The sequence below is a fragment of the Sarcophilus harrisii genome, chromosome 5 (genome assembly GCF_902635505.1).
Source record: "Sarcophilus harrisii chromosome 5, mSarHar1.11, whole genome shotgun sequence".
Lineage (NCBI taxonomy): Eukaryota > Metazoa > Chordata > Mammalia > Dasyuromorphia > Dasyuridae > Sarcophilus > Sarcophilus harrisii.
Genome location: NC_045430.1, coordinates 262,223,032 through 262,235,875, shown reverse-complemented (window position 1 = coordinate 262,235,875; position 12,844 = coordinate 262,223,032). Strand labels below are relative to the sequence as shown.

The 12,844-nt window shown below is 41.8% G+C and overlaps 1 protein-coding gene across 1 annotated transcript in view; it reads left to right on the top strand.

Annotated features, from left to right (window-relative positions):
- Positions 1–396: 396 nt before the first annotated feature.
- Positions 397–12,844, top strand: part of TOP2B (DNA topoisomerase II beta) — an 82,554-nt gene continuing 70,106 nt past the window's right edge. Inside the window, exon 1 of the mRNA XM_031940373.1 lies at positions 397–1,061. Coding sequence (XP_031796233.1) covers positions 951–1,061 — 111 coding nt within the window. The 5' untranslated portion in view covers positions 397–950. The remainder of the gene's footprint in view (positions 1,062–12,844) is intronic.

Below are 12,844 nucleotides of genomic sequence, written 5' to 3'. Positions count from 1 at the left end.
GCCTTTGGCTCCCTCCAGCTTTTTAGAAATGCATTCACACACACACACACACGCTCCGTCTTCAGATGCACCGGCGATTTGGGGAAATAACCACCTCGCTCGGCTGAGGAAGGGCGAACCTCCGCGCTCACTCCCCTCGTGAGCCCTTCCCAGGGTCTCCTGCCCTCCCACGCCCCGTGACAGCCCGGCTCTCCAGCCTTGCAACTCAAAAACAAAAAAAAAGCCTTCCTCTCCAACCCTTCCCCTCGGTTGCTAGCCGCAATGACGTCGCCAGCCAGAGTCCCGCCCGCCGGGGGCGGCTCAGCTTCTCCGATTGGCCCCAGCGCCGCGGCGGTGAGCCACCGATTGGGCGGAGGGGTGTTGATGGACAGGAGGGCGGGGCGGACTGCGCGAGCTGTCCTCCCTCTCTCGGTGGGAGAGTGTGAGTGAGTGTGTGAGTGTGTGTGAGTGAGTGTGTGAGTGAACGCGAGCGTGGCAGCGCCGTGTGATGCCGGACGCGGCGGCCTTGCTTATTGTCTGCGCGGCTGAGGGACGCTGAGGGGTCGTGGCTGCTCGCGTTCGCCGCTCCTTTCTCTCGCGCCTCGCGCTCGCAGCCTCGGCCTCCTCGGCTGCCGCCGCCGCGCTAGGCCCAGCCGGAGCCGCCTCCTCAGCCTCGGCCTCCTGGGCCTCCTGGGCCGCGCGAGCCGAGGGGAGGCCCGGCGCGCCTCGCGAGCGCGCGTGCGCGTGTGCAGGGGGAGGGGAGGCGAGTGTGCGCGGGTGTGAGCGAGGGTGAGCGAGTGTGCCATGGGGCCCGGGCCGCTGCGCGGGTAGGCAGCGGGCGAGCGGCGCAGGCGGCACAGGCGACACAGGCGGCACAGGCGGCTGCAGCCCCGGTCCGGGCTCGGGCCTCGCGCGGACCAGCAGCGGCGGCGGCGGCGGCGGCAACCCCGGGCCTGCGAGCAGCGCCCACCATGGCCAAGTCCGGCGGCGGCGGCGCGACGGCGGCGGCGGCCGGAGGAGCCGGGGGCGCCGGCGGCGGCGGGGCCGGCGGGGGAGCAGCCGGCGGCGGCCTGACCTGGGTGGTGAGTCGCGCCGGGGCGGGCGGGCGGGCGGCGGGAGCCTTTGTGGGGGGCCGGGCCGGGCCTCGGCATTGTTCTCGGCCTCGGCGGAGGGGGAGGGGAGAGCCGGGCGGAGGAGGAAGGCGCCCCCCCTTCCGCCCCCGCCCCCTCCCCACCTTCGGCGCCCGAGCCTGGAGGCCGGGGGGCGGGGGCGGGGGCAACCGGGGAGACTTGGAAACTTTCTCCCTGCGCTGGTGCTTGGCCCCGAAGATGCTGCCGCCGAGTCCCTCCGCCCATCGCGGGAGCGGGGGCTTGTGGGCTGGGGGCGGCGCGGCCTTGGTGCCCCCCAAGTGCTGGGGCCGCGGCGGAAATCAGTGCGTGGCTGAGCACAAGTTGTCCCCCGAGTCTCGGCGCGGCTTCGAGCTCCGAACTTCAGCTATCGATCCGTACGGCGCGTCCCCAAAGGCGCGGGGCGGTCCGCAGCCCGAGACTGCGAGCGTTGGATCAGTACCGGGGATTAGCAGAATCTTTGTGCAGCCGTAACTTGGGGTAGGGGTCGATGCATTGTCCCCAGAGTCTCAGTGCGGTCGTAACTTCAGGCATTGAGCAATACCGGTGTCCCAGAAGTCCCAGTGCGCTTGCGAGCCCTCAGCGTCTGCTTTGGAGAAACGCCGCTTGTCTCAAAGACTGATGCTGTCCGAATTCCAGGCGTTGATCGGCACGGGCCGTCCCAGAAGTCCTAGTGCGCGGGTAATCCCTCCATTTCGGGTAGCGATCGATACAGGGTGTCCCAGAAGTCTCAGTGCAGGCACGAACGCTTCATTTCGTGCATAAGTGCAGAGGCTTCCCCACGGTCCTGGTGCAGTCCTTCGGGAACTGACCGGTGTAAGGTGTCCCCCAAATCTGAGGGCAGTTGTATGCCTGTAATTTCTGGTAATGATGGGGGGTGTCCCCAAAGTCTCAGGGCGGTCTTTAACTCTCAGAGCTTCCCAAGGGCTTGGGAAAGTTTCAGACTGAAAGCCTAGAGAATGTGGCGGTGCTCAGCACCCCCGGCTTCCATCGAGCCTCCTTGAGGGTAATGCCTTTTTCCGAGCTGATCTCCCTTTTATCCTGGATGCGTCGTTGGTGCACCTTTGTTGCGCGGGGTCGGCTCCCGCCATTATACCGGGGGCTTCCCGGGAGCAGGAATTGTTTCTGCCTTTCTTTGTATCTCGGGAGCCCAGCACTAAGTAGGTGCTCAGGAATCACCTGTTGGCTGACTGCGCGCGCTGGGTGCTGCGGAGACTTACCCCACCTTTCCTCTGAGGATGCTACCCCGTGTGCGGGATATGTGGGGGGAGACCGGAATAAGGAAACAAAAAGGGTGGTGGGTATTTCGAATTCCAAATCGTCCTCAGGGTCCCTATCCCTGAAAAAGGCGACTGCTTTCCCCTAATACTTAAAGACCTTTTTTGATGCTGCCCGGAGTTTGTGATAGCTTTAATTCAATTGGGGATAAAGGGGGGCGGGGGAAGGAGAGGGGTAGAAGGATTGGAGGGGAAGAACTCTGCGTGATGTTTGTTTATCTCGAATACCAAATCTTGCAAAGTGCCTGATAGGAAAGAAGGGCATGGGTAGGCGATTTCTTGTGTGCTGATGGCGCTTTCTCTTTGGGGATGTTGCCTTGCGTAGATGAACTTTTGCAGCTCTTGGAGTATGGGGTGGGGAACCCCAGGATGCTGTTTTGCATCCTAAATACCAACCATTTCAGGGTGCCTTTACCCTTGAGAAAGGGGATGTGGGAAGACGACTTCCCCTCACTTAAAGACCTGCAGAAAGATCTGAGTCTTGCATACATTTTGCAGCTCACAGGGGATAGCTATTTTTACAGAAATTAATCCACTGTGGTTCCTCCTTCATCCATCAGGGTAAGATGATTAAAAGCAGCTCTTAAGAGATGTCGACAGCTTAGGTGAAATGGGCAGAGGGACTGAGTGGGGTGTACTGGAAAACAGATTCACATGTTCCCCTAGTTCTGAAAGGCCCAAACTCCAGCTAGACTTCGAGAATTTACTGTGGAGCTTCGACTGGCAAGTCCATGGAAAAGGGCAGATCTGAAGGGACCTGGTTCCCACGGCAGATCAATAATTCAAAGGCATTTCACTTACTTGTTCAGCTTTGAGTTCAGACTAGGGTCATTTCCTTCATGTAGCTAACAGAAAAGAAGTCCACTGATTCTAGGTATTAGGGTGGGAAACAGTTTACCATATTCACCCTGCTTTTCCAGGGGCTCTTCACTATTATTAATCATCTTAGGAATCTTCTCTTCCCTCTTCTCTCTACCCCTCCAGACTGACCTTTTATTAGTTAATTTGTTCGATTACAACTTCTTCTTTAAGTCAAGTTTGTTGCATTTGATACTGGCATTATGTGAATTATACTAGATTCATTTATCATTTACCATTCAGTTGTTTTTATGCTGTAGATATCTTTTGCAAAACAATTTTTCTATTACAACTTCCTTTTCTTTAAGTCAAGTTTGTTGCAATCGAGAACTGGTGTTATGGTGAATTATACTAGATTCATTCATCAAACATTTATTAGTTACTTATTTTTATGCTATGGATATCTTTTGCAAAACCTGTGAAGAGACTAGAGAAATAGTTTAACTATATTTTATAGTTATAATCAAATGAATTAAATTTGCTTTCTAAAATGCATCGATTTCAGGATTTTGAGTGTCTCAGTGATGACTGGAAGGTGGTAATGTAATTGAATTAGAGACAGGGCATACTAAACTCTGGATAGACTGGGGACATGGAAAAGTATTGCAAAGAAATAGTTTTTTTTTTTCTTTTAAAGTTAGATTACTTCTTTCCTTGTTACTAAATTTGATAACCTAGAAGAATTACGTTAGATTTTCCAGAGAAACTCATCTTATTGATCCTTTTATTCCAAAATCACAAATTGACTGGTTTGGATCCTTTGCTGTAAAAGTATAGTTTACTGTTAATGAACATTATAGAGAATCAAATTATGAAATTTTCATTTCATTAGCCTAATTTGTAAAATTCTGACAGCAGTTGATGTTGACTTCTCAGTGTGATATCCATTTTTAGAACTAGATGTATTTTGCATTTTTGAAATTAAAGTATTCATTGACTTTGTTTAGACATTTGATTTTCCTGGCACATAGCTATGATAAAGCAATGATTCAAACTAGTTTTTTTTTTTATTTTTCTGTTTTTAATAACTTTATTTTTCCAAATCCATGCAAATATTTCAACATTTATCTTTGTAAAATCGTGTGTTCCAAATTTTTCCCCTACCATAGACAGCAAGCAATCCAATATAAGTTAAACATGTGCAATTCTTCTAAATGTATTTTCATATTCATCATGCTGCACAAGAAAAAATCAGATCAAAAGGTGAAAGGAAAAAAAAAACAAACAAAAACAACAATAGTTAAAGTAGTATTCTTTGATCTGTATTTAGTCTCCATAGTTACCTCTTTACATGCAGATGACATTTTCTATCCCAAGTCAAGCAATTGCCTTGAATCACCTCCTTGTTGAAAAAAGCCAAGTCACTCACAGTTGATCATCACATAATCTTGCTGTTGCTGTGTACAGTGTTCTCTTAGTTCTGCTCACTTAACACCATCAGTTCATGTAGGTCTTTCCAGGCTTTCCTGAAATTATTCTGCTCATCATTTTTTGTAGAACAGTAAGATTCCATTACATTCATATATCATAACTTATTCAGCCATTCCCCAATTGAGGGATATCAACTCAGTTTCCAGTTTCTTGTAGGAAGCATTTTTGCACACGTGGGTCCTTTTTTATGATCTCTTTGAGATACAGACTCAGAGACTGCTGAATCAAAGGGTATGTGCAAACTACCTTTTTTTTTTTTTTTTTTTTAATAGAGGACAAATCAGTTTTAAAGATAGGTTTTTGGTGTTAATGATTTCATAGTGTATTGTTCTATCAGGTATCGTTAACAGAATTTCAGAGCTTGTGTTGAAACATGACAAGTAATGCCATAATGTTTTCTTTTGATACATTGTAGGATAACATTAACTTTATTGACCAAATTTCAGTTGCTTCAGTTACTAAAAGTTTGCTAACTGTCTTGACTAAAGGAGATGGAGAAATATCATTAGAGATGTAGAGAGATCCAAAAAAAAGTAACTTTTGAGGTCAGTTGTATGATCATGTCAAAGAAAGCCTTCAGAAGATATTTCAGATTCTTAAGTTAATAATTTTGCTACTATAGTTTTAGATATTAAGACCAGAATTTGACGTGCATTTTTCCTTTGCATGGGATGAGAGAATATCTTAAATGCTTAAACTTGTCACTCTGCAAAATAAGTTTCCAGCTTAACTTTTTAAATTGTACTTTGAACTGCATTTGTAGTTCATAATAAAAACAGTCTACACTTATACAGTGCTAGGCATTTTCTGTATATACTAGCAAAGTAATTGGTGTAAGTGAATGCTACCTCCCCCCCTTAAGGATGAAGAACTGACTGAGTAAGTGGTGACCTGGGCAGCATGCTTGTTTGGAGCCCGATGACTTCAGTTCAGATCCTTGCTTCTCCCAGTTACTCCCTGAGATCTCAAACAAGATCCTTGGCCTCTTTAGGCCATATTTTGCTCTTCTGTAAAATGAGACCAAGAGTGGGGCTTGGTCACTACCCAGGTCTATTCCAGCTCTGAGTCTTGGCCCAAGATCACAAGAACTGTAACAGAAATGATGGCATAGACCTCAGGGGCTGCCTGATAGCCCCCGAATGGCCAACACCAAGGAACATAGCTTCCCATAGCAGGCGACCAAACCTTTGTTTGCCATTATTTGAGTGAAGGCACTTTTTGGTCAACAATTGAAAAGTGATGATCATACCTCTGCCAAGGGACAAAAATAACAGAAGGAAAACTAAAACAAACTTTTTAGGAAAAACTTGAGGGAAGTTCTGGTTTAGCCGTTGTAAGGAGGTTACCTCATGAGTAATGAAATAAATGGACAGACAGCCACAGTGGGTTAGTGCCTGACCTTAAATTGAGAATCCCTGAGTTCAAATTTGACTTTCAGACATTTACTAGTCTGTGACATTAAGCATGTCACTTGACTTTTCTGTACCTCCATTTCTTCTTCTAAATGTAAATGGGAATCACTGATAAGCAGTTACCTTACTCTTTAAAAGGTATTTTATGTTGTGAATATTGAAGTTTCTCATTTTCTGAAGAATGGCTATAACTATCTTATTTAATGTAATTCAACAAGCATTTATTAAGTATCTCTTTTGTACAAGAGTTTGATCTCCTCTAGGAATAAAAAGATGATAACCACAGATGTTTCTGTTTTCATTTATTTTACTCTCAAGAAGCTTACAGTTCAGTTTAGAACAAAATATATACACAAGTAATTATTATTCACAGACAGCTAGTTAGGTGTTGAAGTGGACGGATCAAGGGGCCTGGACTTAGGAAGACCTGAGTTCATATCTGTCCTTAAACACACTAGTTGTGTGACCCTGGACAAGAAGCTTGATCCTTTTAGCCTCAGTATCCTCATCTATAAAATGAACTGGAGAAGGAAATAACAAACCACACCAATGTCCTTGCCAAGAGAACCCTAAATGGGATCCCAAAGCATTGGACGGGATTGAAGAACAACAACAATTATGGTACAGGTTGGAAGAATAGTACATAGGAGAGGTCATAATAGCATGAGGGATTTGGGAAAGGAAGGATCACCTCTACTGAGGAGTCAGGAGAAGAAAGGAAGTAAGGGAAGACTTTATGGATGATGTGGTGACACCCACAATGGCCTTTGAAATATAGTATATATTTCAACAGGTGAAAAATACAGAAGGAACCCTTTTCAGTCTGGAGAGATGATGTATACAAGGGCTTGGCAGGGACCCTACAAAACTGGACAATAGGATCATGGTCTAATTTGCTTGGAATGTAAAGTGCTTGAAAGGGATTGGGATGAAATAAAACTGAAAAAGTAGAGAAAGGTCACTGATATTGGGGGGGAAAAAGTCTGGAATAAGACTATGCTTTAAAAGCTAGAGAGAAGCATTTATATTTGACTCTGTGGGAGCATGAAGTCACAGCAGGTAACTGATTAGAGAAGTGACCTGGGCCATAATAGCTTCCCCTCTCTCCTCCTCATCCAGCCCACATGTTAACACCAAACTATTCTTCCCAATATAGAAGAAGGGTCAGGCCAGCTCCTGCTCAGAAAGCTTCAATGGCTCCCCCCTGTCCACCATATAAATCTGTTTCCAGGCATATATTTCAGTGACCTTTCTCTCTGACCAAATTGGCTTCTCTCTCTTATCTTCCTGTGTGACATTTCATCTTTTCTCTCTGTGCCTTTATGCTGGCTGTCCCCTTTCCTCCTCATCTCCATTCCATAGAGTCAGCCAGAGGGCCTCCTTCTACAGGAAGCTTTCCTTTTTACTTCAGCTGATAGCTGCTGCTCTGCTACCTTGTACTGATTTATATATTTTTTCTCTTTTTATTTATTATGAATATTCTTGTGCATGACCTTTTGGATTCTCCCATTAGAATGAGTAAAGATTGTTTCCTTGTGAATAAAGATTATTTCAGTGTTTATATTTTATCTGTACAGTCTAGCATAGTACCTGGCATAGAGTAGATGCTTAATAAATATTTATTTGCTTGAAACTTAAGGAGGATAAAAAATGAGAAAAGACTCTTGAATTTGTTAACTAGGTCATTGGGGACCTTGGAGAGAGTGGTTTTAGTGGAATGGTGAATACAAATACTAGATTTCAGGGAACTGAGGATTGAATTGGTGTTGAAGAAGTGAGACTTAGTGAGTGTAGAAAACTCTTTAGAAGTTTAGTAGTGAAGAAAGGGAAGAAGAAAAGGAGAGAAGAAGCCTAAGGAGTTGCTGAAGCAAGAGAATATTTTTCCCCTCTCTAGAAAAAAGATAAACCTGAGCGTGTTTGTAGATTGAGAGGAGGGAGTCAGTAGGAAAGAATAAATTGATACCAATAATAGCTTTTTATAAAGTGTTTTATGAAGAATAGAGTGCTTTGCCTATTATTTAATTTGATATTCACTTCAGCCTTGATAATAATGGATACTATGGGATCAAGGCCCATGATCAAGAAGGAGGAATATAGTGGCAGGGGGTATTGTAGAGAGGGACTCTCACACAAATAAGAGGACAATGTCTTGTCTTAGAGTTTTAGTGAGTTGTCAAGAGCACAGAGAAATTGAGTCACTTAATCAGTTTGCCAGAAAATAGGACTTTAGCTTAGGGTATAATAGCTTCCGAGGATAGCTCTCTACTATTCCATGCCACCTTTCTGAACTATGACACATTATAAACTAAGGGGAAGGAGACTCCTCAGATACCTTGTATGTGGTGGGTGCTGTGCTTTACAAATATACTTTTTCATTTTCACAACAACCTGGGAGATAGATAATAAAATAATAGCTACCATTTCTATATGCTTACTATATGATCTGGGAAGTAAATGCTATTATGATTTCCATTTTCCATTTGAGGAAATTAAGGCAAAAGGGCTAAATGACTTACCCAAGGTCATGCAGTCATTAGGTGTCTGAGGACTGATTTAAACTCATGTTTTCCATGCCCAGCATTCTGTGTACCAGGGTGCCACCTGCTTGTGACTAGTGAGTATTATAAAAATATGTATGATAGTGATACTATTATTGCCAGAATCCTCCTTCCTGCCATCTTTTATATGATACATAAGTAAATGATGTTGTTCTCACTACCCAAGAAACATTATATGTTTTGTATTCAGAAATGCTGTTTTTTCCTGAGAGAAAGTAACTACCATAGCCCATTATTTCAAATCTGCCTGTGCTTGGATGGTGGCAACAATTCTGACTCTGTCACTTTTTGATTGTTAAAATGAGCTTTAGGCATTAGCGCCTATTATGCAGTCCTGTCAATTACAATCTTTCTATTTAGTATAGTGATTTTGTTTAATAACATCTTTCTTATCCAACTTAACACTATGAGGTAATTTTAGTATTTCTTATGTAGCTCAAGAGAGTAGTGTGGTTGTTCCTAAAGAGTTTTGTGTTTCTGGAAAGTATTTTCAGGTTGTAAACTTAAGGAAAAACTTGCAACTAAATACATGACCATGAGCTTTCCTATCACCAACTTGGCTTATATGTCATAAATCTATCTATGTGTGGTCAAGTCTATAACCGGCAATACCTTATATTTACATAGTGCTCACAATGCATTCACAAACATTTTTCTTTCATTCTCACAGCAGCCTGAAGAGGTTGGCAAGGTCCAAAGTACCACAACCCATTTTATAGGTACTAATAATAAAGGTCAGAGTTTGATTCCTACCCAGCCGTTGGTTGGTTGGTTGGTTTTTAAGCCTTATCTCCACAGCTCTCCTAATTGTGATTTTCCTTGTGTCTTTCTGGGATAATCTTCATTCTTTGACAATTTTTCAGCCTTTATTTGCTGTCCCTTAAGGATAATTCATTCAAGAACAAAGAAAATCACAAGAACATTTGTACCTATTGCTATATAAAACTGGAATAATTGATTTTAATTTTGGGGGGAATGTTGGTTAAAAAGTGATAAATATTTTTGGAGATTTTCAGTCTCTCAAGCATTTGACTAATTTTCTTTTATCAGTCAGAATTAAAATTCAACAGATATTAAGGATCTTCTATAAGGCAATCTGCTAGTTGCTAGGAACAGGAAGATAAAGTTTAACATTCGTAATAGTAAAGAAAGCTTACATTATCCTTGGAGAAATACAACATGGTATGGAAGCAATTTGAAGAGGACTAACACACCTGTGGGACTCAGGAAAAGCTTCATGGAGGATATGGTCCCTGCATTGAATGTCAAAGGAAGACAATAATTATGAAAGGCTAAGTGAAGAGGAAGTACATTTCAGGCATAGGGAACAATCTGTACAAATACTCAGGGGAAGAGCCCAGAATTGTTGGCTCTGAGGTAGCATATGTAAGTAATAGAAGGGGAGGTTGAAGCCTGTTTGGGAAGGGTCTCAAAAGTTATTCTGAGAGTTTGAAGGGAAGCTCTGAAGGTTAAGGAATGACATGATGAAATTCTTTAGAGAGGTGAATTTGGGAACTGTGTAGAAGATAGACTAAAAAGGAAAAAGTCCAAATAGGCTAAAAATTCTGTTAGGACAGTAGTTCATGCAAGAAAAAATAATGAAGGTCTTGGCGGTGTGAGAGGAGTGAAAGAAGTGAATACAATAGTTAGTTGAGGTGGAATAGGTAGGATGTGGTTTCTGATTGGCTTTCAGGATTGAAAGCTTAGAGGAAAAAGAGCCCAAAATCACAAAATTTATAAACCATAGCCCTCAGCAAAAATATGGGAGTTGATCAGAAAGTTTTAACATAGTAAGTAAGATGATAAGTTCCCTTCTGGGCAAGTTGAATTAGACACACTAACAGATCATTTAGTGATAGAATCCATTGGACAGCTGGTATTTAAAAATTAGAATTCAAGAAAATGATTCATCATGTACATAGATTTGTCAGTGGAGCTAATGACAGATAACAACAGATGATAACATCAAGGAGGATACTCAAGAATATAAGAGAAGATGATCTAGGACTGAGTCCTGAAAATCACCCATGTTTAGGAGTATGGTGAAATGGATAAAAGATGCAGTAATATTGTGTATCTAAGTTATATTTTAATATATTTAACATCTACTGGTCATCCTGCCATTTGGGGGAGGGGGTGGGGGGGGGTAAGAGGTGAAAAATTGGAACAAGAGGTTTGGCAATTGTTAATGCTGTAAAGTTACCCATGTATATATCCTGTAAATTAAAGGCTATTAAATAAAAAAAAAAAAAAAAAAAAAAAAAAAGATGCAGTAAGATAAGCCCGAGACATGTAATCAGATTTAACAGTTAAAGAGAACCGTTAGGTATTGACATTATAGCAAAGGTTTTCATAGGGTGGATTTGATGATTTAAAAAAAAAAATAGGGCTTTCTTTCAATTTATTTTAACATATCTAAATTGATATTTGCATTTATGGTTTTAAATAATCTTGAAAAAATGAATTTTGAAGTTGAGTATATTGACTACTTTTTTCAAAGTCACCTTTTTTTGCCCTAGCCTGGTACTTTAACAGAAGCTAATTTAAATCAAATAATTTTTGCCAAAATAAATTAAAATTATAATGTCTTTATGATTTTTTTCATTTTGAAACTTGTTCAGGCCTTACAACGTTTTTTGAAGTCACTAATTATTATTCTTTTGCTAGGTTAATTTCTCTACTGTGGCGGAATGACGAGTGTAATTAAAATCAATGTTGCTAAAATGAACTCTAAAATAATAAATAATAAAAAATAAATTCTTTTTTGGATCAAATAATTATTTGTCATTTATACTTCAAATTATTAGGCTTATGGTCCTATTTTTACTATATTCCAGACTGTTTTCTTTCATTTCTTTGTTATTATGTACATTGAAGCCTGGCAAATAGTAGGCATTTAATAAATGTTTATTGAATTGGGAGGAAAAAGAAAAAGTTTGAGTATGTTAGTATTTTGTAGAAGTTTCCTTTATCCTTGCTCAGGTGGTACTGGTTAATAAGCACCAGAAATATCTTATTGTTCAGAGCTGTCATGACACATGACAGCCAAGGAGGTAGGTAATAAAATTGCTTCTTTTTAACTAGTGGAAGTTTGTATTCTGCCTACCTTGGTGGGCATGGGCAATTCCATTGAATAATGAAGTTTCCCTTTACTTTGCATGTACTTTCTTTATAGATGAATGAAGACAGCTTTCTAGCTTTAACTTTTGCTTCAAAATATTATGTGAACCTGGAATCCATAATTCCTTAAGTATTCCAGCATGAATCAATAGAAGAAATTTTTTTATGCCAACAAAACAGGTAGCAAGATAAACTCTCTTCTACTGATGAGCCAGAAGGTTGAGGGAGGATTCTGCTCTTTCTTATTTTTATAGTGGAGGTACCATGGCATCACCTTCCTGATGCCATAGTCTTCTTCAGGAATGAAGTTCAAACAACAACTTGTGAATAGGACAATCTGCCCCTTGTCACTTCTGTTGGAAGGGACACTTCCATCAGGCAATGCACTTTTTCCTCTGTCTCTCTGTCTCTATGTCTCTTCCTCTCATTCTCCTCCTGGAGTTGTTACAACTTTCTCTGGCACTTTGAATGTTCACAGAAGAGACCCTTGGATATTATGGGAGGAAAGAAGACTTTTCGTAGATGAAGAAATTAAAGAAGACTAACAGAAAACATTTTATGAAGAATTTCATCTCATTTGAACCTCACCAATTTTATGAGATAATTACAATGATATTATCCCAGTTTTACAAGTGAGAATGAAGTTCAAAAATTAAATAACTTGTTCATGGTTATATAAGTACTAATTGCCAGAAGTAGATTTTGGAACAGAATCTCTCCTGATTGCAGTGGTCTTTCCATCATACTACACTGTCATTTGGAGAGAATTGATAACTCAGAGTAAACTGCTATGTCAAGCAGTTCATACAATAAATCCTGTTCTAGTTCAGTGAAGGGAAACACTTCTGTGAATTGAATTTTCACAAAAAAAGCTTTATTTAAAATAAAGAGGGACTACTTGGTAGTAATAAGAACTAGAAGGTATCTTAAAAAATCATCTAGGCCAATGCCTTCTTTTTATAGAAGTTGAAACCAAACATACCAGGTGGCAAGCAGCCGATCCAGAATTCAGTCCCAGATCTTCAAACTCAAAGTCCAGTGTTCCCTCCACATTACTATGTAATTGAACCAAATATATCCAT